This window comes from Saccopteryx bilineata, chromosome 12, assembly GCF_036850765.1.
Source record: "Saccopteryx bilineata isolate mSacBil1 chromosome 12, mSacBil1_pri_phased_curated, whole genome shotgun sequence".
Classification (NCBI taxonomy): Eukaryota; Metazoa; Chordata; class Mammalia; order Chiroptera; family Emballonuridae; genus Saccopteryx; species Saccopteryx bilineata.
The window spans coordinates 21,327,997-21,355,060 of record NC_089501.1 but is presented as its reverse complement, the minus strand read 5'-3'; the positions used below and the strand labels follow the sequence as shown (position 1 = coordinate 21,355,060).

The following is a 27,064-nucleotide window of genomic DNA, read 5'->3' as shown; positions in this document are numbered from 1 at the left end:
GGTTTAAAGGGGCAGGGTGCCACTGTTCTCTCTCTCTCTCTCTCTCTCTCTCTCTTTTCAGTTTCAGCAATAGAGGAGAACAAAGAGCCACCTAGTTCTCCGGATGAGGTTAGAGGAGCACCCTAGCTAACCAGCTACAGACATTTAACCTTTGATGTGTTAAGCTGCTGAGATAGAGATGTTGCTAGCCGCTAGAACATAACCTAATCTAGACTTGGCTTCCTATTTCAGTGAGAAAATTGAAGCAATCAGAAGAGAAATCTACAAGCTCCCCTGACCACATATGCCATTAATTAATCACCATATACTTTTCCTTTCTTCTGTATTATGGCTGAATTCTCCATATTCTTAAGGCCAATCTTTCATCTTGTATACTAGATTGTATCCTCTTTTATCTACGCAAAGCTATCATTTCAGCATTTTTCTCTTCTGTCTCTTAATCATCAATTCTTCCCTCTCTAATAGATCGCTCTATCAGTAAAAAATATATACTATACTATTTCCTGTCTTAAAAAAAGATAGAAGAAAAGTCCTATCCATTTTAAATGGGTTGCAATACTTATTCCCATTCTCTCTGGAACCATTTGGGGTTCTGATTGCCCCACTATAGCACAATCTTCACTTGTCAAGGTCACCAATAACATTGAAGTTGAGACCGTGGCTGGTGTCTCAGTGGATAGAGCATTGACCTGGCATATGAATGACCAGGGTTCGATTCCTAGTCAAAGTACACAGAAGAAGCGACCATCTGCTTCTCCTCCGCTCCCTTTCCCTTCTCTCCCTCTCTCCCTTCTGAAATCAGATCTATTGGTTTGAGAGTGGCCCCAGGTGCTGAGGATGGCTCAGTTGGTCCCAGTAATTAAGCCTCAGGTGCTAAAAATAGCTCAGAACTCAAGCATCAGCCCTAGACTGGGATGCCAGGGGTATCCCAGTCAGGGTGCATGCAGGAGTCTGCCTCACTACCTCCTCTCCTCTCACCTTAAATAAATAAATAACATTGAATTTCCTAAGTCTGGTAGTCAAAATCTCAATCCTTGTCGTATAGGACTTGGTTGACCATATTCCTTCCTTTTGAGATATTTTCTTCATTTGATTTCCAGGAAATAACTCTGTCTTAGTCTTCCTACCTCACTGGCTGCTTATTCTTGGATCACCTGAACTCTAAATATTGGGTTGACCCAGGGCATAGGCCTTAGATTGCTTTTCTTCTTCATCTATACTTTCTCAACAGGTGGTATCTTCCAGGTTCATGGTTTTATAAAGCATCTCATAAGTTGATGACACAAAATTTTTACCTTTCTCCTGACTTCCAGATCATCTTTATTAGGACCTCTAATAGGCATCTCAACAACTTCTAAACTCTAGTTCTTACCCTTCCTTACAACCTACTTTTCTTGCCCTCTTCTCCAGCTCAGTAAATAGCAACTCCATCCTTCCAGTGGGTCAGGCCAAAATTTGTGGATTCATCCTTGACTCCTCTCTTTGTCATACCCTATATCTAATCTATTACAAATCCTTAGTTTCACCTTTAAGTTGTATCCAAAATTCAACAACATCTCAGCACCTCCCCTGCCGGGGTCCAGACCCGGGAGGAATCCAGGGATCCCACAGGAAGAGACGGTGTTGGCACGAAATGAGTGAGAGAGCGGAATTCTTTAGCATTCACTGCCAGGCATCTCCGCCAATGGCTAGTCTAGCTTTATTTTTATACACACACTAAGTTACAATCACATGGTATTCAGAATACATTGATTAATAATTGTTTTTGTTTCACTATGGTTACATATTTCTCGGCAATGGTTAATACATTTCTATAAGCTATAAATCAGGTGGTAAGTCATTCTAAGTACAGTTCCATAATAACTTGAGCAGCAATAACAATATTGGCACAAGCTTCTAAAAGGTCAGTACTGATTAATAACTCTACCTTACCTAATGTCCTATTGTCTAGTCAAATTTTATTTATCCACTATATTCATATACTAATTAAGTTCTAACTTTATTTTTTTCAGAGTGTTCCACCACCTGCAGGTCAGGTATGCAAGAAGAAAGGAAAGTGTCTCTACTCTACCACATGAAAAGACTAGGGAGGTAAAGTAATGGATTAAGTGAAGGCTGAAAGGTGCTTTTGTGTATAGTTACTGTTTCCTACCTATTCATAAGTCACAATCTATTTTTTCTAACATGATTTATAGGAGGGAATTTTCCTACAGACTTAACCCTTTTCGGGGGATATCATAGCTAGCCTCCTATGTCTATGAGCCCAGGTTAAGGGGCTTTATAGGCTTTTCTGTGGAACTCACACCCTCTGTCTCATTTCCAAAGAAATTACCACGAATCTGCAGGGAAAGCACGGTGCTGTTATCCCTCTGCCATAAATGATAGCACAAACACCCAGACAAGGGGGAATAAAAAACCAAATTAATTCAAAAAGTTAAAGGGGGAAGTATCGTTGCACCTCTTCCTTCTATGACTGTGTCAACCAGCAGTTGTTGATCTTCTTTGCTGTGACTATGTCAACCAGCAGCTGCTGATCAGCTTCCGACACTCCACTATTGTCACCCTGGACCAAACCAAAACTATCTCTCCAAAAGCATTGTTTCAATAGTCTCATAATTGGTCTCCCCAATTTCTCCCTGCCTCATACAGTCTATTCTCAACATTACCCTCTCTCTCTGAGTCCTTCAGTATGCTTGTCCAATGACTGTTGAAGGAATTAGGACAGATGGTTGAGACACACCCTGACCAACTCTTGAGGGGCAGGGGGTTCCTCAGCACTTGAGGTGTTAAGGGAAGTCACGGTTTCATCCTGGGACTGTTTTCACTCTCAGGCCCATTTACCTCTGTCTCCAAAGTCCATAGCTATGATTTACCCCAAATTCCTACCGGCACTTTTGTCATTCCTAATTAATTTCTCCCCTTCAAAGTACTTTCCTTGTACCTCTATTCAAATATTTACAGTTTGCCCATCTTTACTCAGTAGAGTTCCTAGTCTTGACCTCAACCAGACGCTGAATTTCTCCTCCTTCTCCAAACACACCCCCGCCCTCCCCCTGGGGAATTGCGATCCTTTGAAAAGTTTGATGGAGTTTAGCAAACAAATAATGAGTGCCTGGTTCGTGCCAAGACTTGTCTGCGTCTGGCATGGATAGTGCCATGCCCAAGGGACAGTCACCAAGCACAGTAAGGTGGGAGACAGGACAGGAGGGTCTGGGAAAACCTGCCTGAGCAAGCGGAGAAGGAGGAAGAAGAAGAGAAGGAAACGGGAGAAGAAAGGGCAGGGAGGGGCGGGGAAAGAGGAGGGCCCGAGAGAAAGGGGCGGAGCTCCAGGCGCTGCCACGCCGCCGCTTGGCCGGTCGCGGTCTGGGCCCGCATGGCTTCGGCCTCCTCTGTGGCCCTGCCCGGCCGCGGGGCCCGGAGCCTGCTGCAGTTCCTGCGGCTGGTGGGGCAGCTCAAGGTGAGCGCGCGCGGCGGGGCTGCGCGCCGGGCGGCTCCCTCGGCTCCATCCGCCCTGCCGCTCGCGGCTTCGGGGAGGGAAACACCCTCCGACTGGCGCGGCGCTGGCGGACGGGAGGCGAGCCGGCGGGTGCGGCGCGCCAGGGCTGCTAGGCTCGGCCGAGCTGGCCGGGGGCGTCCCTACCGCGGAGTACCGGTGTCGGGAGGCTCGGCCCAGGGCAGCCAGGGGCCGCCGGAGGTTTCGGCGGAGCGGCCGGCGCGACGACCCGCGCGACCCTCGGCCTGGCCCGCGCCTGTGCCGAGGACTTGCACATTTGGGGCAAACGGCCCCCCGACTGGGCGAGTGGGTGGGCTCCCGAGCAGCCGTGGGTCCGGCAGGTGTTGAGTGGAGCGCCCCAAGTCTGTCCCACAGTTGCTTGCGGAAATGACGAGCCTTTCTGTTTCTAACAGGATTTTAGGTAGGACACCCTGGAGTGACGTCACGTTCAGGGCCCCTCCCCCGCCGCCGCTCCGTTAGTGATTTTGCTGCATTTCTCCGAATTCAATCTCCAAGATAATCTGTTTCCTGCCACTATTACTGCTTTTCATAAGATTCTTAAGACGTACAGACTTCTGAGGAGGAAGTGCAATCTCACAAGATCTCACCATGTTGTTAATAAAAGTCATTAGAAATGCCCTTATCCCTTCCGCTTCAGAATTTGGAAGGCTGACACTTGTTCAAGTTCAGACCTCTCACCAAGTGTTTTATACTTGTGTCTGTCTAATAGGGTTGTTGGAAGGCACAACTTCCTAAGCCCTGTAGTTAGGAAAAATAAGCTACTTTACACTTTTGTGTTTATTTCTAAGGGATTTGTACTTGGCCTGAAATTTACACAGCACAGATTGATTTGACTGTCAGACTTTTGTATTGTATACTGTGGATTATTCCTGGACCCCTTCTCATTTTCTAACCTCTCTGGTTTATTTGATTCCAGAAGTCCATCATTTTGGTTAATTTTTTTTTAATATAGCCTGGAATCATTACCCTTTTTCTGTGCCTTATTCCTTGAACTTTTGAAGAGCATGGCAGAGAGTTATAGTTAAAATATTTCTTTTTATACACTTCTTTCTCTTCTTCATTTGCATCAGAGAGTCCCACGAACTGGCTGGGTATACAGAAATGTCGAGAAGCCAGAGAGTGTATCAGATCACATGTACAGGATGGCGATTATGGCTCTGGTGACCAAAGATGATCATCTTGACAAAGACCGGTAAGCTGTGAACTTGGCTGCTTGGTACGTAGGTTCTCTGCTCCATGACTATGCACCACTTTTCATGACTGAGGCCTGTGTCAGATTCTTGTAGGTTTGTTGATACGTAAAGAAAAATTATTTGAGATTTCAGGATGTAGGAAGGGGAACTGTGCGTGTTGATTGCTTCAGTTGTTAATTGCACTCTGGGCTTTCTCTTGGGAAGGTGGAAGAGCCCACCTTGGTCTCAGGGAAACCTAAGTGTGGTTTTAGGGTTTCCAGGGCCTTTGAAGTGAGTGTGTTATGTCCATTCTATCATTGTATTAGTATACTATGTTACTTTAAAAATTTTTTATTTATCTCTTTTTCTTTTTCTTTTTTGAGAGAGGCAGGGAGAGAGAGAGACAGGAACATCGAGCTGCTCCAGTGTGTGCCCTGACCGGGAAATTGAACCCGGCAACCTCTTTGTTCTGGGGGAACACTCCAACCAACTGGTCAACTTAATTTTTATTGTTTTAAAGAAACATTTGTTGTTCCACTTATTTGTACATTTTTTGGTTGCTTGCCATGTATGCCCCGACTGGGGATCGAACCCGCAACCTTATTGTTTTGGGATGATACTCTTAACTGGCTGAGCTAACTGGCCAGGGCCGCACTATGTACATTTATCTAGCCCCTTTTAGCGGGGTGTCTTTTCGGAGTGGTATGTACAAGATAAAACCCAGAAGGAAATATTCCCTCTTCTTGTAGGCGATCAACAGTGTTTACTTCTTTGAGAACAGGACAAACTTTCCTGGCAATGTAAGACATTTAATAAATATTCAATGAAGTACACAGACCCAAAGTGGCTTCAAAAATAAGTTATGCTAGAAAATTCTCACCATACTCCTACAGGAGAGAGCACCTGCCCTTGGGTGATTTTAATGGAGGGGGTAGAATCTGGGATGAGTCTGAAGGGTTGAGTAGGTGGAGAAGTACAAGGCTCAACTCGCAGAGGGAAGGGCATAGAAACAAGCCCTGATGGCAGGAAAGTGAAGGTTTACTTTGGAAATGATGAGTAAATGAATTTAATTTCAGCAGAGTTTCATTAGGGAGTCTGAGGAGCCCTGCTGTTCTGTAGATGGGTGGAACTGAGTTTTTTGACAAACTGGGGGATGAACATGGTGTCGAAGAGAGATGAACCTAAGAGCAGTTGGTTTTTTTTTTTGTTTGTTTGTTTTTTTATCTTTCTTGAAGCTGGAAACGGGCAGAGACAGTCAGACAGACTCCCGCATGCGCCCGACCAGGATTCACCCGGCATGCCCACCAGGGGCGATGCTCTGCCCCTCCGGGGCGTCGCTCTGCTGTGACCAGAGCCACTCTAGCACCTGGGGCAGAGGCCAAGGAGCCATCCCCAGCGCCCGGGCCATCTTTGCTCCAATGGAGCCTTGGCTGCGGGAGGAGAAGAGAGAGACAGAGAGGAAGGAGGGGGGGGGGAGTGGAGAAGCAAATGGGCGCTTCTCCTGTGTGCCCTGGCCAGGAATCGAACCCGGGTCCCCCGCACGCCAGGCCGATGCTCTACCGCTGAGCCAACCAGCCAGGGCCAGTTTGGTATTTTAACTGGATGCAGGAGAGACTGCAGGCGGGGCAGGGCACCTACTAGGAGTTGGTCAGGCCTTGTGCTGCCTTGCTAATAGTAGGAATCTGAAACACTGGCCCTTTGGGCATTTATCTCATGACTTAACTTCATTGTTTTGACTTGATTATCCTAAACACTATTCATTATCACTAATAATTCTAGCCATTTGTTATATGATCAACATGTGCCAAGAACATAAATTATCAAATTTAATTTTCATGCCAACCTTATGAAGTATTATCTTTTTTTTACAGATGATAAAATAAAGGCTGATCAAACTTTAGCATTTAAAGAAATTAAGTAACGTGGCACAGGTCACACAGCTAATAAATGTTGGTTGCTGGATTTGAACCCAGGTCTATCCAACTCTATTTATTTTTCCATAGAGGGCCTCATTTTGACATCTCAACTAGTATATGGGGAAATGCCTCTTTCTGAATTTTGTGTTTGTAAATAATGCTATAACCACATCATCTTTCCTGGCTTTGTAATCTGAAGTTTCAATCTTTTAAAGTGATATTTGAGAAACGAGCCATTTTGTAAAAATACAGGCTAACAATTTCCTCTGTATTCTCATGTATTGTGTTGAATATTAATGATTCAGAACTATTGATGGTTGGCATAATATAGTTACTTTAGAAAATACGGTATTAAAATACTCTGAGGGTGGTGAAAGAAAAATAAATTATGTAACTTCAAAATAGTGTAGAGAAGGAGTTTGTAGTGAGTATAATTCTGTATAATTATTCACTATTTCTTGCCTGGTCAGATGTGTACGCCTGGCCCTGGTTCACGATATGGCAGAGTGCATCGTTGGGGACATAGCACCAGCAGATAACATCCCCAAAGAAGAAAAGCATAGGCGGGAAGAGGTCAGTGTTGACTATCGACTCCACAAGAGACCACCAGGAAAACCTGCTGCTGAAGCCAAGCTAAGTTTGTTAGACCTATTAGCGTTAGGGAGTGCACCCCCGGGATGGTGTCTTCGTGTTTCCAGAAGGGAAGGGAATGTCAGGGGAGGACATTTAGAGCCCGGGCTAGAGGATGTTTAAGTAGATCTTACAAGATAGGCAGCTATTTGAGAGAGCACAGAGCTTAGGACACAGTAACCTTCCATTGGTGTAACTGCTGAGGTAGAATCTTAAAGACAGTCTTGAAGAGTAAGCTGTTAGTGTTTGCTCTGTGTCGAGTGGTTTACAGTCTAAGCTTCCAGATGCAAGTATTTCCCTGGAGTAAGAGCCAACTGGTTTTTGTTGTTCTCAACCTTGTTTAACACAAGAACTGGAAAGTATGTCTGTTGTTGGCCTTGTTTAACATAGGGACAGAAAACTATGTTGGTTTCAATTCTAATTAGCATAGGCATGGATAGCATGGCTTTTATTAAAACAGTGAAAATAGCCAGAACGTGGAGGAATTCTCTCTCTCTTTCTCTTTCTCTCTCGCTAAAATAAACAAATAAATAAATAAATGAAAAGAAACAAATTAGCTGAAAATACTGAGTTACAGAAAAGAATTAGCCCTAAACCAGACGATGTTAATTGACTTAAGACATAGAAAAAAGAATGGGAGCCCTGGCCGGTTGGCTCAGCGGTAGAGCGTCGGCCTAGCGTGCGGAGGACCCGGGTTCGATTCCCGGCCAGGGCACACAGGAGAAGCGCCCATTTGCTTCTCCACCCCTCCGCCACGCTTTCCCTCTCTGTCTCTCTCTTCCTCTCCGGCAGCCAAGGCTCCATTGGAGCAAAGATGGCCCGGGCGCTGGGGATGGCTCTGTGGCCTCTGCCCTAGGCGCTAGAGTGGCTCTGGTCGCAACATGGCGACGCCCAGGATGGGCAGAGCAACGCCCCCTGGTGGGCAGAGCGTCGCCCCCTGGTGGGCGTGCCGGGTGGATCCCGGTCGGGCGCATGCGGGAGTCTGTCTGACTGTCTCTCCCTGTTTCCAGCTTCAGAAAAATGAAAAAAAAAAAAAAAAAAAAAAAAAAAAGAAAAAAGAATGGGGAAAACTTCCTTAATTATACAGCTTATTTCAGGATATATGATAGTTTTTTCAAGGGTGCATGCAGGCATTGTGGACAAGAAATCGTGTACTGAAATACTAGAGGATAATCAAAGACCATAAAGCGACATGGGAAGAAGAGAGGACAAACTGTCCCTGTGCAGGTACAGTGACTCTGAGGCTCACTCCATAACCTTCTGCAGAAGGAGAGCAGTCCCTGGGAAGGGTCCCCAGCTCCTGGAGATGAGAGAAGACCTGCTGCTGTCCTGATAGGAGCTGGGTCCGGACCTCCATGGGGGGCCTGGAGCAGACCTGAACCAGCAGACAGAGTGTGGCTGTCTTCCTGTCTCTGTATCCCGGCAGTGATGAAACACCTTTCCAGCCTCATTAAGCCTCCTCACTGCTCCCCACTCCTGGTCCACAGGAGAGTAAATATAATCAGAAGGGACAGGGAAATATCTTAAAGAACCACAAGTTCTTGGACAAGAAACCAAAGGCTTGGAGAGCGCCGATATCCCATTGCCTCTTCCCGTTGCTGGGTAGGATTTGGGAACAGAGAAGGAGCTGGGCTCTTTATGCAGATGGTGTTTATGAATAAGACGTGGATGTCTGAACCATGCATTCAGATAATTAATGAGGGTTTCTTGGCTCGAGGTGGAAGGCACATAATGAGAAGCAGGGAGTCTCATTTGCCAACTGCATCAGGAAGGCTTTAAACAGAAGGAGGGAGGAAAATTATTTGGTAAGCCTGGGAGGCTGATTGTTTTGGAGGAGAGCAGTGTTTGGAGGAAAGGGAGGATGAGGGTGTACAAGAGAAAATTTAGGGGTCAAGGCAATACTTGTAGTCTGACCCCTTCCTAAGCAGGGTATAATACACTTTCTGTTATAACCCAAGTCAGTGGAGGACGCCTGGTAGGGATCATCAGAGCCAGTGGGATGGAACCTGAGGCCGGAGTGCAGCACTGGCAGGTTATGTTCCTTTGTAAAAGGAAAACCTTTAGGACAGCAGAGTCACAGTACGTGGATCTGCATGGGTGAAAGTTGCTAAAGAACTAAGAGGTTAAGAGGAGAAGAACCAAACTATTATGGGAGTGCACTTGGCAAAATGGAAAACAGTGAGAAATATGGTGGACAGTTTGTAGAGTAATTAATATGTGCCAGCGAATAAACACTTTCTATATTTAGACTGTTTAATCCACACACAAGCCTTCAGGTAGGTTTTATTATTAACCTCATTTCACAGGTGAGAAGCCTGGAGGACGAAGAGGTTAAGTAACTTGCTCGGGGTTCCACAGCTAGTAATTGGCCAGTCGGTTTCAAACCCATCTGAACTGATAGTTCGCTCTTCAGCCTCACTAATGGTGTGTGAATGGTGAATAATGCTTTCTGAGTGCTTTTCGCAAAACTGACACAAGATATTTGCTGAAAGCGTCATTCAGCTCAGAACTTTAGGCAGATTCTTGACACACTTTGCTAACAGGAAGAAGCTAGAGAGATTATCTCTCTACTAAATCTATGTGTGAACGAGGCAAAAAAATATGGCAGTGGGGGTGGCCAAGCTCACCATCAGGAAGGGAAAATCTAGCATCTTCGGCCACGTACCCTGGACCTTTGTGGTGTTGATTTCCGAGAGTTGATTTAGAAAGGTTGGCATGATTGTGTGGCTTATGCTGCCAAACAAGGAATATTGATGACCTAAGAGGTCTCAAAATGCAGTTCTGAATGCGTAATAACAAACGCTTTCCGTGACTTTAGATCCATAAAATTGTTGCTCAGTTTCAGGAAGAGAGTAACAATATACTTGTTTATCTGTTACATTTTTTAATGGGCGTGATGATTTCAATCAACAGGAAGTTTATTAATGAGTCGGTATTTGGATTTCAGTCCTAAGCTGCATGTATAGATGTATAGTGTCTAGCATACGGAGGCTAGTGGCTGCATTCTGTTCCACCTGGTCAGGTGACACACCAGTAACTACGTGGAGTGCTAGGTACATAATCTTTTTTTTAATTAATTTTTTTTGTGTGTCAGAGACAGAGAGTCAGAAGGGCAGATAGGGACAGACAGACAGGAAGGGAGAGAGGTGAGAAACATCAATTCTTTGTTGCGGTTCCTTAGTTGTTCATTGATTGATTTCTCATATGTGCCTTGATGGGGGGGGAGGGGCTATAGCAGACTGAGTGACCCCTTGCTCAAGCCAGCGACCTTGGGCTCAAGCTGGTGGCTCAAACCAGGTGAGCCCACGCTCAAGCTGACAACCTAGGGGTCTTGAACCTGGGTCCTCCACATCCCAGTCCGACTCTCTATCCACTGCGCCACCGCCCGGTCATGCTGGGTGCATAATCTTAAATGGAATAAAATCATCTGTCAAAGCAGGACTTTTATGTTTGTATTCTAAAAATTCAGCTTTTGATATACCTGTACATATATGTTACTCAGTTCATTCTTTCAAACAAAAGCAATAGGCAAACTTGTGTGTCTAGAATAGTGGAAAGATGAACTGTTTATAAAGAGACCTTTAATTTTTGAAAATGTAAAATATTTTCTCAAGTATTTTGCCAAGATTTATGAAAAACAAACAAAGGATAGTGCAGGTGTAAAATAATCTAAATTTCATGTCTCTTAAGGGTGGTATGATGCTACAAGCCGTTCAAGATAGCCGTTCTGACCTGTGGTGGCACAGTGGATCAAGTGTCGACCTAGAATGCTGAGGTCACCGTTTCGAAACCCTGCACTTGCCTGGTCAGGACACATATGGGAGTTGATGCTTCTTGTTCCTCTCCCCTTCTCTCTCTCTCTCTCTCTCTCTCAAGCTGAGTAAATAAAAACTAAAAAAAATAAAGATAATGATGTTACTATGTACAGGGACAGATTGTTGACACTGGCAGATATGTTTTGCTCTAGAAGAGGCTGTATTCTATAACATCATTTTTCCTCCCAGTAATAAATAAATATACACACAGATGTCCATATTTATTTTCACAGCTTTTCCCTAATTCATTTTTTGATTTTATATAAGACTTCTGCCACTTTTATGTAACCATTTGCCAAAAGTGGTTCTTAGAATCATATTCTTTTCAAGGCGCCCAACCTCTGGTTAGAACTGAAGCAGATTAAGAGGTATAGGATGAAGATGGTCAAGGAATTTGAAGCCATTTGAGAGTAACTTGCAGACCTTATGCTCCCCAAACGGGATATTTTAGAAGGACACTGGAGCAACACAGAAGTGAAGGAAGCAGTGGGAATGAGGGTGAATCCTGGGATTTCAGAAACTAAAAATGACTACTGACCACTTTCTGTTCTCTCAATCTCTTATCTCCACTTTTCTTTGGATTTTGACTCTCTTGGGCTTCTGTTTGTGGCTTCCCTCCCCCACCCTCTGCTGGACAAATCATGCAGGTGAACCGCGAGTGACTGGTTTGACTTAACATGGCCATTCCTGGACCCAGCAGGATCACTGGCCACCTGTGTGACGTTGTGCTTGGGAGAGGGAGGAGAGTTGGAGGAGACGGAGGCACAGTGGAAGAACTGCAGGGACAGTTTCAGCCAGACAAAGTACTTTCTGTTAGTGCTGCTCAGGTCCCACCTCTTGAGGCCCCCCGCCGGGCATGTTTATGGAGGGAGGACAAGAAGTGTTCAGTGACGATGTTGAAGGCTTCACACACTTGTCGTTGACAGTTTGGCTGACTACCCTCCAAGATCCCTTTCAGCCTATCAGTCTATTAGCCTACAAGATGCTAACATGTCATTTCCTCGGTTAGTGACACTAACTGCATATTTTTGTGTAGTGTTTGATATTTTGCAATAAAAACTTTAATAGAAAACTGATATAATAGTGTACAAACATTTCTTTGAGATTTTTGATTCAGTGTTACTTTCCTGTTCTTCCCACTCACAGGTTTGTGTTAGATTCTAGAATGTTTACAAGTGAAATGGATATGGGCATCGTGAGTTAGGTTCATGCACAGGATATAAAACCTTTGGCCTCCCGTTCGATATTCTATAAGCATCTCACACCCTCCTCGTTGTCCATTTTTGAGTGTGGTGTGCTGCAGGCCACAAAATAAGTCCTTAGTGGTGCTTATATAAATAAATGTGCTTTCTTATTTGATGTATACAGCTGCTCTAGTTGTAAGCCATGAGTACTGTCCAATATTCTGCTGCTCCTTTGGAAGTTATTTGTAAGAGTTTGAGCCCAGTGCTTAACTTTTGTAAATGAGTTTAAATGTGAATGTGATTAAAATAATGGTTTGATATTTCAGGAAGCTATGAAGCAGCTAACCCAGCTTCTCTCAAAGGATCTCGGCAAGGAGCTCTATGAACTGTGGGAAGTAAGTATATATGATGGGTTGCTTTTAGTTATTGTGATTGAATTTATATGCTTCATCACCATTTTCGTTAAATTGTATTATCTTAATAAGCTGTCTCTAACTCTCTGGTTCGTGCCTGTTTCTTACCTCTCAGCTACTACAGGCATTTCTCATGGCTAATATATTTTTTCTTCCCTCCAGTTTCCCTTGTCACCATAGTTCCTGGCACTGATCCTGACCCACCGCCTGGGTTTCCTGATACATTGCTGTCAGCCCCACCCCATGCCCACCCCACCCACCTTGGGTCCTTGAAAGCAACGTGGGCTCTGGGTGGTTGAGAACTGGGTTGACTTACCCCTCACCACTCCCCGGCTTAGTGACCTTGGACACGTGCGCGTCTATGAACCGGTGACGGGTTGTTAGGGCCACGTGAGGTCAAGGTGCAGTACCACCATGATGCCCGGCACAGAATGGGCTCTCGGCGTTCGTTCCCTTCCCAGCGCTGCTGAGGGCCCGACTGCAGGCAGCTGGCTGAAGGCAGGGGGCACAGGACACCAGTGTGCCCATTGCCCCTCCCAGTGCTGTTTCTCATTTGTGAAGAGAAAAGGAAACAAACCCTGTCTACTGCAGCCCTCACTTCCCGCCCACCCCACCCAGTGGGCGTTCCTGCTGGAGCCCCAGCCCCACTCTGACCCGGGACGCTCTGCCTCCCACTCTCGCTTCTCACGTTTCATCAGAGCCTCCTCCCTCCTCCTGCCCCAGAGCCTGATCTTCATCTTTTCTTTCACACCCTCAGGCCCACCTTGCTTTGCTCTGCCTGAGCCTCAAAGCTGCTGGAGCTGTCCCCCCCCCCCCCCCAGAGTCCTCCCACTTGTGTGCTGGGTTCTGTCTTTCCTTGACTTGGCAAGAGGGAACAAATGGGAAGTACCCAGATCGAAACCCTGAGCAGACATTTCTCCTAAAACGCCGTTTCCCTCAGTGCTGAGGGTCTGCAGTGTGCTGTTGTTTCTATGATTGAGCTGCATTATGGGATGAAATACAGTTGGTGCTCGACTTACGACCACGATTGGTTCCGACAGACCAGTCGTAACATGATTTGGTCATAAGTTGAGTAGGCTATATGTACAGTACTGTGAAATGATGTTATAAAAATCTTTAAGTCATATTTTATGATAATTTTCTTTCATTGTTACATATCATAATTTTCTTTGTTCATTTTATGCCATTTGTATCATCTCTACACCATTTTGTTTCTTATTTTACTGCATTACCAGTACAACTGGTTTAATATTTACAAAACATACAAAATTACAAAATACAGGTGTAAAAAATACCATAGGAAACATTTTCCCAATTGCAAAACATATCAAAATATATAAACATGTACAAAACATTTTATTGGCCAGCACTGTCTTACGCCCAGCTGGGCAACGCTTGCGCTGCCAGACGCGGAGCAGTCGTGGCTAGCGATTATGGTTGTAAAGTTGAATGGTCGTAAGTTGCATAGGTCATAAGTCGATCAAGACCTGTAAGCCTTTGAAGGCAGTAGGATGTGCTGTTGAGGGGAGCTTGTGGCCTGGGAGATGTGGATGAATCTCACCTCCTGGCTACCTGCGCTTCCAGGAGTTACCTGGCTTTATTCTACCTAATTCTCCTCCAGAAAATGAGAATAATTACAGCTCCACAAAGTTCAGAGAGCCAGTTAAAAACAAAACAAAATCCTGACCCAACTTGAACTCATTCAGCAGCAAAATCCTTTTTTTTTTAATTTAGAAAATTAACTTTAATAGGCTGACATTGATCAATAAGAGTATAGGTTTCAGGTAAACATTTCTATAGCATTTGAACTGTTGATTATGTTGTATCACCCGAAGTCAAATCATTTTCTGCCACCTTATATTTGTCCCTCTTTATACCCTTCCCCCTCCTCTTCCCCCATTCCGCTCCCCACACCCCCTTACCCTGGTATCTATGTCCATGAGCCTCAGTTTTATACCCCACGTGTTTGTGAAATCATACAGTTCTTAACTTTCTCTCATTTACTTATTTCACTCAGTATAATGTTCTCAAGGTCCATCCATGTTGTTGTAAATGTCACTATATCATCCATTTCTTATGGCCAAGTAGTATTCCATTATATATATATTATGTGCATCTTCTTTATCCAGTTCTTTGTCGAGGGACACTTTGGCTGTTTCCATGTCTTGGCCACTATGAGTAATGCTGCGGTGAACATGGGGGTCAGCAGCAAAACCTTACCTGAGTCAACCAGAGGCAGTTTAGAGGCCCCACTCAGCCCCTTGGTGAGAAAGTAATATGCTTGCTTTTTTTTTTTACAGAGACAGAGTCAGAGAGAGGGATAGACAGGGACAAGGACAAACAGACAGGAATGGAGAGAGATGAGAAGCATCAATCATTAGTTTTTCATTGCAACACCTTAGTTGTTCATTGATTGCTTTTTCATACGTGCCTTGACCGCGGGCCTTCAGCAGACCAAGTAACCCTTTGCTCGAGCCAGCGACCTTGGGCTCAAGCTGGTGAGCTTTTGCTCAAACCAGATGAGCCCTCACTCAAGCTGGCGACCTTGGGTCTTGAACCTGGGTCCTCCGCATCCCAGTCTGATACTCTATCCACTGCGCCACTGCCTGGTCAGGCAGTAATATGCTTTGATGTAGAAATATTAATCCGTTTGTCAACCAAGTCTGCCCTACACCCTGCTACAGGTTTTCTGTAACAGATACTGTATGTGCCATATTATTTTCTAAAATTAAAAAAAAAAAAAACAAAAACGGAAAACTGAAACAGTCCTGGTGTCAGGATTTAAGATGAGAAGTTGTAGGTCTTTGATACTTACCTTGTCAAAGAATTGTGAAACTTAAATCTGGCGAAAGTATGTGCTGTCTGACCAGAGCCTGGCTCGGATGGTATCTGTTACTAGGTGTAACCAGCTTTCTTTGGAAAAAACAGTCATAACCTGAAAAGCTTTTATAAAAATTTGTACTCTTGTGACTCCTAATTATGGAAAGTATGGCGGCCTAATTCCTGTGGATACGATGACAGTGTCTGTTATTTTCTTAGCCATCAACACTGGCAGAGTAAAGCTTACTGCCAAATTTACTGAATTACAACAGTATTTTACAAATAAAAAACGGTACAACACTCACTTAGAAAGACTTTGTATTTGAAAAAATATAAAGCACAGAACATTAACTCTGTGACCCCCAAATAGGTAACAGTTGTATGACCGTGTAAAAGTCAATGGCTGAATCGGTGAAGCTGATGGAAGAAGATCTCAGGACAGTTACAGTGGCCCCCTGGACTGTGACATTCCTCCTTTAGAATCATTGCTGCCAGGCCAGCCAACAGCCTAAAGGTTACATTTCTTCACTGGTGATACTGTGGGATGTCGATGACTGAGATGGGGGGGAAAGTTGTCAGCTTTTTTGCTTTCTGACACGAACTTCATCTTTACATGCTATGAAAGGGAAAGTTTATCAAGGACCAGCGGGGGAAAATGAAGACCCTGTGAATAAGTAGCAACACATTTTTTCAGACAGAATTATGGAAATTTATTTATAGAAAATATTATTCCAGGCTCTTAAGCTGTCCTTAACCGAGTGGCATGCCCCGTGACTGAAATCTGCGTTAGTCAGTTGGGTGGGTCAGAGGGACCCCAGAGGTGCAGACTGAGCCTACGAGTTAAGAATCAGTGTGTATTAGTTTATCAGTGAAGAGTGTGAGTGTGTGTGTGTGCACACTCTGGTGGGCACATGGATGTTTAAGATTACCTGAAAATCATTAAACTAAAGGGGGAAAATGTACACACCTATACTTGATAATATTTTTTTTATTTTAATTTATTGTGTTTACATAGATTCTAGTATTTTGTAAAGAACATTTCAGACATTAGAATTATCTCTAATTCCTTTGACCATTTCTCCTCACCCTGTGTCTGTTAAAGCCTGCTATAGAGGGCATCACTCTTTCTAGACAGGACTCATGCTTTGCAGAGCCTGTAATGTCTTCTGAGAAAACCATCCTAGCCCTGTTAGAGGCACCAAAGAAGACACTGCAGTACTCTTTTTCTCTCTCTCGGGTATGGGTTGAACTGTGTCCCCTAAAATTCATACGTACCTTCAAGTAAGACCTTATTTGGCTCCTTTATAGAGGTAATCAACTTTAAATGACCGGTGTCCCTATACAAAGGGGAATGTGGACTCAGACGCACAGACTGGGAGAATGCCGTGTGACGTGTAGAAGGCCATCGGTGAGCCAAGGAGCGGATCTTTCCCTCACAGCCCTCACAAGGGGCCAGCCTGGCCACAGAACTATGAGACAATACATTTCTGTTGCTTATGCCCCCAGTTTGTGGTATTTTTTACAACAGCCCTAGGAAACTAATTCTCTTTCTTTCTCTCTGATACATGATACTGTGCAGTGGCTACTTTATTGTATTCTTACCTATATTTAAAATTACCTCTACGTTCTGTCTCTGGCTTTTTACTGTATTGTTAGAATATTGTAAAGTCAAAACTGAACCAAAACCCATTTCCATCTCCCTCATTTTATGGGTAAGAAGACTAAGGGCTGAAGAGCCTTACTTTGTCCAAAGCTTCTCAGGTATTGGGTGACAAAACTAGACCACAGGCCCACGTCCTGGTTCAGCATTTTCATTATGGCATTATGCTTATGTTGGTTAATTAATTGAACAAGCGTTTATAGTTCTAGTGTATTCATGGACCATGTCAGTTATTATTGTAAGTAAGAGACTCTCTTAGTTTCCTTGGGCTGCCATAACAAGTTACCACAAACTTGGATGGCTTCAACAACAAAAATTTATTGTGTCCTAGTTCTGCAGGCTAGAAGTCCAAAACCAAAGTATCAGCAGGACGATGCTCTCTGAAGGCTCTGGGGGTGGACGGTCCTTCCTCGGCTCTCCCAGCTTCTGGTGAATGCCTCTTCTAGCTTTGGCATTTCCCTGCCATGTAGACACACTGCTCCGGTCTCTGCCTCCGTAGTCAGATGGTGTCTCCCTGTGTCTGTATCTGAACCCAAATTTCTCCCTCTTATAAGGACACCCGTCATTGGATTAGGATCCATCCTTATCCACTATGCATTTATCTTAATTAGATTACATCTGCAAATACCCTGTTTCCAAATGAGATTGCATACATAAATATCAGATAAACATGTATTTTTGGGGAATACTACTCAACCTGGTATACAAACTTTTTTTTTTAATGGCAGAGACAGAGAGAGTTAGAAGAACAGATAGGGACAGACAGGAACAGAGAGAGATGAGAAGCATCAATCATCAGTTTTTCGTTGTGATACCTTAGTTGTTCATTGATTGATTTCTCATATGTGCCTTGACTAGGGGGTCTTAAACAGACCAAGTGATCCCTTGCTCGAACCAGCGACCTTGGGCTCAAGCTGGTGAGCCTTGCTCAAACCAGATGAGCCCGCGCTCAAGCTGGCATCCTCGGGGTCTCGAACCTGGGTCCTCTGAGTCCCAGTCCAACGCTCTATCCACTGTGCCATCGCCTGGTCAGGCCAAACTCTCTTATTAACTTAATTATTTTTATACTTCATGCCCAATGTTATTAGTACATGGTTATTAGTGCATTAGTACAGATTTCAAGGATCAAATACTGGTTTCTATGTTTAGTAGCTTTGTGGTCTTGGACACTTACTGAAACTTTCTGTGCAGTAATTGCCTCATTTATAAAATGGCAATAATAATAGTTTACCTATCTTATAGGGTCATATGCAATCAAGTTTATTAATATATGTGAAGCATTGGAATACTGCCTGATATATAGCAAGCTCTATTTTTCTTTTATCTCCAGTCCATATGTTCTGATTTGGAATTAAGAAAATATGGTCATTCTGTAGCCAGGGAACTTAGAATGGTACTAATAGAAAATGCAGCTAGTTGCTTTCTGCAATATTATTCACAACTGGTTCCCACTATAAATAGCTGCTAGCCCTGAAAGCCACATCTGTTTAAAGCAACTAAACATCCTTGATTATAATTTATCTTTCACCATAGAAATAGGAAATCAGATTTCAGCAAGTCAAGAGAAAACATGTTCTTTTTTCTCTCTCAAAGTATCACAGAAAGAGGCCAACCCCACTGCCTGCATTTGCTTTGCAGAAATATCCCTTTGAACCCCAGTCAGTGCGGGAACTGCCCCCAGCCCCGAGCACCGCCGCCTGCCCTTGGATTGTTCCCACCCTGCGTTTCCTTAACACTTTGTCTGGAGTTCAGTCAGCTGGAGATAGTGGGTTAGCAGTACTCTTTGTAAAGGTCTCCCTGTTCTGTCCTTTGAAGTGTGGGTACAGTATGTTGTTGGGGAGTAGATACGGAGCAGCACAGGAATCCTGGATCCTGGAGTGCGTGTCACTCGGAGGTGGCAGATGGAAGATGCAGGGACAGACTTCACAGAGATCCACACTTCCGCAGGGCCAGCCTTCCCCAGTGGAGAGGGAAGAACTTTCATCTTCCTCTCCTTTTCTTCCCTCCTCTTCCCGTCAGTCCTCCATCTTCTGGGCCTAGAACCTGGGCCTCTTCCCTGCTCGGGCCCCCAGTTTTTCTGTTGCTCCACACACCCCAGCCTGAGCCGTTTCAGTCGTTGTCTTCCCCTGTCCCTGAAAGCTGCGGAGTGCTGATGGGGGGACCCCTCATCCCTGCCTGAGGAACGGAGTCACCACGCGTCCAGGTCTTCAGACTTGGCTGAGCCTCGGCGCTGCTGGCACTGCTCAGTGGGCCCCGTCACCTCCCTGTCATCACCTCCCTGTCTCTGGACCCACATCAGCTGTCCATCACTTTCTTTAACCACCTGCTTTGCCATTCTCCTTCAGCTTTATAGTAAATAATCTTTCCTCTTTTATCAAGAAAACGGAAATAGTCCGATGGGAACTTTTCGAGCTCTGATAAGCCTTGTAAATCTATTCATACAACCCTATGTTGAAATAAGTCTCTTTGGATGCCACATTTTCCTACTTCCCTTCGTGACCAAATAGGTAAGGCGTTGTTTACGGCCTTGCTGTCTGCTCACAGCTCCCCCTGCGCTGCTCTCGCTGAGGACTCAGACTGCCTCTGTGTGGCTCCCGGCCACCTTCCCTGTCCCTGTGCCACGCAGCATGCTGGCTGCATAGGAGATGCTGCCACTTGTTGCTGAAGTTCTCGCACCCCTCTGCTCTGTGACACTGCTCCCTCCTGATTTTCTCTACACCCTTCTGGCTGTTCTGTCTGTGTTTCTTCAAGTACTCCTCTTTGGCCCATCTCTGCAGAAACTCCAGGTTCTGTGTCCCCTCTCAGGGCCTCTGTCCTTGGCGTCTTCTCTTCACACTTCCGGGTTCAGTGACCACGGCTGACTGTTCCCTATATTCTCAACAGTCTTCCTCCTAAGCTCCCGACTCAAACCCAGCAGCCTACTGGCCAGCCTCACCTAAGTATCCATAGAATCCTCAGCTCAGCAAGGCCCTACTCATTGTCCGTGGCTATTCTTACTATTTAAAAACTCTTCTTATTAAATACAGAAAACTACACAAAAACCAATGTATAGCATAGGGAGTTATTAGAAGGATAGCTTCCCTGTAACTGCCATCCACGTCACGATTTGGGACTTGACCATTTTCCGCAGAAACCTCTTTTTCTACCTGGAACCAACATGACCCCTAATTTTCATAGTGGTCACTTGAATTTCTTTATGGTTTTCTCACAAAGATGTTCATCCATAGATATTTTAGTTTAATATGTCTCATTAAAAAAAAAGTAGGCCCTGGCTGGTTGGCTCAGTGGTAGAGCATTGGCCTGGCATGCAGGAGTCCCGGGTTCGATTCCCGGCCAGGGCACACAGAAGCACCCATCTGCTTCTCCACCCCTCCCCTTCTCCTTCCTCTATGTCTCTCTCTTCCCCTCCTGCAGCCGAGGCTCCATTGGAGCAAAGATGGCCCGGGCGCTGAGGATGGCTCTGTGGCCTCTGCCTCAGGCGCTAGAATGGTCCTGGTTGCAACAGAGCGACGCCCCAGATGGGCAGATAATCGCCCCCTGGTGGGCATGTCGGGTGGATCCCGGTTGGGCGCATGTGGGAGTCTATCTGCCTCCCCGTTTCAAACTTCAGAAAAATACAAAAAAAAAAAAAAAAAAGATAAATATGTTTAAATATCCTTTAATCTACAATTCCCACTCCCCCTTTCTCTTTGTTACAAGTTTTTGTTGAAGACTCCCATTTGGCCTATAGTCGAGATTCTCATCGTTTGGACTTTTGCCAGTTGCTCACTCATGATGCAGATTGTGTTCCTCATTTTCTGCAGCCTGGCAGCTGCATCCAGAGGTTGGATCAAATTCAGATTGGATCCTTTGGCAAAACTATAGGTGGTGTTGGATTCTTTTATCACGTGACACATATATCCGGGTTTTCTTGATGCTTTTATATCCCTTAATGCTCTGGGGTTGCAGAATGGTAATCTAATGTTTTTATTTCATTTTCATTTTGTAGCTTCTCCCTCATCTACTCTCTGGTTGCAGGTCATGCAGTAAAGGTGTGGTAAAAACACTGGACCCTGATTGCCTTCTTGGTAGCAGGAATGGCAGGGTGTTCCAGCCTCATCCATCTTGAACATGGTCTGGCTAGACCACCTGTTTTGTTTTTTTTCTCTGTTTTAAAATGAAGAAATGTTGTTTCAACACCATATAATGGGCACTAGGGATGCTCATTGCTACTGAGTTCATTATAATTTCTGTGCTTCTTAATGGACCGAGCTGGGATATGTATGTACTTATAAAATACCTGTGAGTTCATAGTGATATCTCCAATTCCAATTCAGTACTGCACAATTTGTACTTAGTGTCTTGTATTATTCTGGTGCATATCCTTTCTTCTTCACCAGGGATCCTGGTTATGTAGCCTTTATCTCATTGCCCAGCACCCATCTCAGAATAACAATTGTATGTACTACCACGATCAATTCTGATCGTTAAGAACAGTTCAAAAAATTGTTCGTCTTTGCTATCTCCATTCTCCTCCTATTTTTTTTATAGTTGTTCCATATCTACAAACATTTAACCAAGACATACTGTAACCCCTCGCTTTGTAAACCTCATTTAATCTTAGTTCTACAGGTAACTGTAGTTGATACTTGACTGCTGTACTTAGAGTATTCTATTTATTTTTGTTAAATGATGAATTTAAATTTATTAAATATAAATATATAAGTATAAATATAAATTAACATGTAAATGTACTTATTCCTAAGTGCCTTTGAAATAAAACAAAATGTATTTGGCTTTGTATTAAAATGATTTCCCTGCACAATTTAAAGCTCTATCAAAACTAAAATAGCTGCTTTTATAAGAATAAGGCATTTAATAAAAACCAAGAAATTTTTAGCAATTCACATCATGTTATCCTGACAAGGAAGCATGACAGGTTAATTATCTGAACACACCTGGGGTAGAATTACAAATGGGAACTTTGCAGGAAAACCAGTTGGGAACACTATGAGTTTAATAGGAGAATGATTCTGTATTGTATTAATTGGGACTTGTGGTTGTGTGACATATGTCATGCTCTGAGAAACAAACTTCCTGCCCTGCTGGATTGCTTGGTTGGTTAGAGCGTTGGCCTGAAGTGCAGAGGTTGCCGGTTCGATCCCCAGTCAGGGCACATAGAGGGACAGCTCGATGTTCCTGTCTCTCTTGCTCTTTCTCTTCCTTCCTCTCTCACTGAAGTCAGTAAATAAAATTAAAAAAGAAAAAGACCCTCCTGCAGCTTTTTGTTTCAGGTCTGCACTGAGGCGGGAGGGACTGATAACTCTGTTCCCTGTCCCTACCTTCACCACCTCCCTGCCACCAACAATCACACACACATCACAGCATGGGGAGTCACAGATCCTGTGTCCTCCAGAGCCTCACCCCAGAGGGACTGAAGGCTTCCCTGGCTAGAAAGTAAGGGCAGAGATCCCACGTGTGAGTGGAACCAACATTAAACGAGAAAACTAGAAATTCACTTGAAAGTGGGATGTGGGATTGAGAGCACAGCCCTGTCACATGGAGTGAAATGGCAGGTGAAGCCTCTCTGGAGAGGGTTTGTACACAGTGTGGAAATGTGGCCAATTCAGAATGTCCTTTTAGCTGTGACTCTGGTTTCAGGTACCAGAACCTGAATTTTCCTGGATTACCCTATCATGAGGCCCTAATCATGCTGCTGCAATTGTCCCTTTACATAGGAGTATGAGACCCAGTCTACTGCAGAAGCCAAATTCGTGAAGCAGCTGGACCAATGTGAGATGATTCTTCAGGCGTCTGAGTACGAAGCCCTGGAGAGCAGACCCGGGAGGCTGCAGGACTTCTATGATTCCACAGCAGGTGCTCTGCGTTTTCAGGAGGCATCGTTCTAGTTCGGCTTCCTCCAGTATAGGAAATAGCGTCATGTTAGTGAATCCACTGTTCTGACCCTCCTCTGGTGGTTCCACATGGAGTGTCTAAATAGAAAATGGTGGGGTTCGTGGGCAAGTGGTCTGGTGCAGGAGCGCACTGCTGCTCTGGAGTTTGAGCACCAGGTTCACAGTCGCACCCACGAGCTGCGGCCCTGGACAGTCTCCTGACTTCTCTGTGTCCTTTCCGAGAAATGGAAAATATAATACCCTATTTAAGTGAGAGCTTGGTTTTGAGATTCACAAGAGATAACGGATGTGAAAGCATCCGTTTGATGTGGAAAGATCCATTATAACTGAAAACCCCAAATAACTGAAGTCACCATACCGTTGTCATTGTAGCACTTCATAGCACAGACCTGGGGTCAGACTGCATGGGTTTGAATCTGGTTTTGTCACATAAAATCTTGGTGACCTCCAATAAATTACTTACCCTGACTCTGGGCTTAGTTTCCTTTGTATTTATTTATTTACTTACTTACTTTTGTATTTTTTGAAGTGAGAAGCGGGGAGGCAAAGACACAGACTCCCTTATGTGCCCCAAGGGGATCCACTGGCATGCCCACTAGGGGGCAATGCTCTGCCCATCTGTGGTGTTGCTCCACTGCAATCTAAGCCATTCTAGTGCCTGAGGCAGAGGCCATGGAGCCATCCTCAGCACCCAGGCCAACTTTGCTCCAATGAAGCCTTGGCTGCTGGAGGGGAAGAGAGAGATAGAGAGGAAGGAGAGGGGGAGGGGTGGAGAAACAGATGGGCGCTTCTCCTTTGTGCCCTGACTGGGAATCGAACCCAGGACTTCCATATGCCGGGCCCAAGCTCTACCACTGAGCCAACTGGCCAGGGCCTTAGTTTACTTATTTTTAAAAAATGCGGATAATTGCAGAATCTACTTTATAGGGTTGAGGATAAAGTGGTTAATTCGTGTGAAGTGCTTAGAATCATACCTGGCAATAAGCCTTGGCTGTCTTCGTTTCGGTGCAGTTTCCAGGGTGGGGAGCTGAGCACCCTGTGCTGGTGACGGCTGGGGCAGTGGCCGGGGTTCCTGGCTCCCTGGAGGGGAGCGCGCCAGAGTGTGTCACAGGCTGACACGTGTTCTCCTTAATGACGCTCCTCCTCGGTTCGCTTCCCAGACCCTCACTTGCTCACCCCGTCTTTTAATAAGCTGTTTGAGGGCCAAGACCAGCTCAGTCTCATCTGTCTTTGATACAGGTGATGCTGAAAAATGTTTGACTTCAGTTAAATAGAATTGTGTTGTAAACTGGGGCTCAGCAAACTATGGCCCATGGGCCAAACTGGCTGCTGTGCTGTGTAGATAAAGTTCTGTTGAAACAACCACACTCATTCTTTATGTATTTTCTGTACTACTTTTGTGCTACAACAACAGAGTTTAGTAATTTGCAGCAGAGACAGAAGTTCACAACGCCTAAAGTATTTGAGTCTTACAGAAAAGGTTTGCCAATCATATTATAAGCAATGGTTGCGTCCTAAGACAGCATTTTCCACCAATAATGTAACTAAAATACAGGTTATGTATGTGGTATTCTGCATTTTAACATGCTTACCTTCTATTTTGACACATTCTCAATGAAAAAAACAAAACCGTGAAAGTACTAGGAAAATAAAAACTGTGGGCGCTGGAAAGGGTCATCTAGTTGAAACTCCACATTTTACTGAAGCAACTTGGACCTGGAAGGAGAGAGTGACTTCCTGTCCCTGAGTTGAGATTAAAATTCACTGCACTGAGTGTTCCGAGTTTCCCTGTAGTTCCTTCATCAGAGGCTGCCTGGCCAGGTTTCTGCTGGTTCCATCTAATTGGCAGCTCTTTGCCCCATTCTCATCTCTATGCTCAGTGGCATCTGGGGTGATGAGAACAAGCTGCAGGTGGTCTTCTGAGGCCCCTCTCCGAATCAGAAAGAAGGATCTGGAATTGTGTCTTGCACTGGAGGAAAAGCACAGGTCAGATCACAGAACTGAACCCCTGACAAGGCCTGGGGTCAGGCTGGAGAAACTGATGTATTCTCTCGTCCTTATCTTTTTTTTTTTGTCTTCTTGCCTTGCAGGAAAATTCAGTCACCCTGAGATAGTCCAGCTGGTTTCTGAACTCGAGGCAGAAAGAAATGCTAACATAGCCGCCGCCACCAGTGAGCCGTGCTCCTGAGACGTTCTCTCTGTTGTTGCACTTCTGTAACCAACATTTTATTTGTCCATTGGATGGTATTGTGTTTGGTATTGGGGTGGTCTGTTGACCTGCCCAGTTGTGATTTTGTTTATTTTCAGTTGCATCAACTCCAGCAAGAAACATGATACGATTTGGGCCATAAAAGAAGCCACAGAACAGGATGTGGTCATGAAAATGCATGGATGAAGGCTTAGGGGTGGGGTGTCGTTTTATGAACTAAATAAATACTTTTGTAAAACCTTAAACGTTGGGATATTTGTTAGAGATTTTAAATCTGTTGAATTTATATCCTTCATTCCCAAGGACCAGAGTCATTGAATGACTGATAATTTAATTATGATTTCTTTTAAGAACAGATTTTTCAGCTGACTTCATGATAAAGACCCAAGAAAAAGAATTCATTATAATGAGTGCAGTCTCTTCTCAGATGAAATGCATTACTCAGATGATCACTCTCTGGAGCCAGAATTTTAATTTCACCTGGTTTAGGCCTCTGATCATGGACTTGCAAACCTGCTAACAGGTTTCGCCTCTTCTCCAAATTCTATTTGTCATCTGGATATGTAAATTGGGGCATGCAATTTCAAATGTTACTTGTCTCCTCTGTACTTTTCCCTGTCTGATTTACAGATGTTCAGACCTTGATTATATGAACGTTGAGCAGCAGGGGAGAAATACTGAGTGATGAGAGTATTGCTGGGGTGGGTCGCTGGACCTTATGTAGGAAACACTTCAGACTTGGTTTCTTGCCCTCAGTTCTCTTTCATACAATAAGTAATCCGCCTGCTGGCCTTTAAATGATGCTCAACCATTGAATGGCGAGGAAGGGAAGGTTATTGGTAGAAACCTGCTCGGTATTTTGCACTGATAGATATTGGTGTGGAACATGATGCCTGTCCCTTTAATTCAAATGTCAGTTTCCATTTGAAGAAAGCCTTTCAGGCTGGCATGATGAGAATTCTAGGCAGCGTTTCTTTGGAAACAGCAGTCTCCATGGATACCCAGTCTGCAGGAAGCAAGGTGCATGATCTCTTCAGAAGCAGCACACGTGCACATAGAACTAGCTGCTCTGCCTTGAAAAGAGCAATCTGTTTTGTATCCAAATGCTGCTGCATCATAGCAACAGCATTGAAAAGGTGATAAGTGACTGAAAAGCAGCGGTGTGGTTGTTATTGGAGATACAGTTAGTAAGAAAACAGAACTAGATCTATCAGTATCAGTATCAGCATTTGGTAGTTTTTTTCTCCTGGCATGAAAACCTGCACACAAAATAACTCAGGATAAGATTCAAATATTTGTAACCACAAGGTTTCCTGTGGCCCTGGAGTTTTATTGGGAATGTTAGGCCTACTGTATTTTTCATAAATTCATGGAGAGGTTTCGGAACCCTCTACTAGGTCAGACTTACTACTGTCACTTAGTCATATCTCAGCTTCCATTTACCTACCAGGTGAGGGTTCATACAGGCCCAAGCCTTCCTTACTGAGGTAATAGATTTAAAAACAGTGAAAATGTAATGGTGTTATAAATAAAATAGTGTAAGATTGAAATGCAGATCAAAAAAGATAGCTATTGAATTCAGCCAATGTTTACAAATATTTGAGCATTAACACATAAGAATGTGTTTTTCTTGTAAGAAACCTGCTACTTGCCTGGAATAGGTTTTCTGAGTAACAAAGCTTATAATTATGATGCAGAGTAATCATTCTCTGGTTGAACTGTTGGTTCACAAACTGGCTTACATTTGGTTATATCGAGAGCAGGGAGAGATTGAAGAAAGGTGCTGACCACTTCAGATTGATAGGCGGCAGTTTTAATAAACAAGGGAACTTGCATA

At 44.3% G+C, this 27,064-nt stretch overlaps 1 protein-coding gene across 1 annotated transcript; it reads left to right on the top strand.

The window, feature by feature from the left end:
* The first annotated feature begins 3,298 nt into the window (after positions 1–3,298).
* On the top strand, positions 3,299–25,472 carry HDDC2 (HD domain containing 2). Its single transcript, XM_066248152.1, has 6 exons — positions 3,299–3,457; positions 4,585–4,706; positions 7,073–7,175; positions 12,558–12,626; positions 22,842–22,980; positions 25,109–25,472. Exons 1-6 carry the CDS (start codon positions 3,374–3,376, stop codon positions 25,204–25,206), a joined length of 615 nt encoding a protein of 204 aa, XP_066104249.1. The 5' UTR covers positions 3,299–3,373; the 3' UTR covers positions 25,207–25,472.
* The last annotated feature ends 1,592 nt before the right edge of the window (positions 25,473–27,064 follow it).

Bases quoted from the DNA above. Each gene is read 5' to 3' on its own strand.
- HDDC2 (XM_066248152.1), top strand. From the start codon at position 3,374: ATGGCTTCGGCCTCCTCTGTGGCCCTGCCCGGCCGCGGGGCCCGGAGC. The intron at 4,707-7,072 runs GTAAGCTGTGAA...TTGCCTGGTCAG, and splicing joins GATCATCTTGACAAAGACCG to ATGTGTACGCCTGGCCCTGG. The intron at 12,627-22,841 runs GTAAGTATATAT...CCCTTTACATAG, and splicing joins AGCTCTATGAACTGTGGGAA to GAGTATGAGACCCAGTCTAC.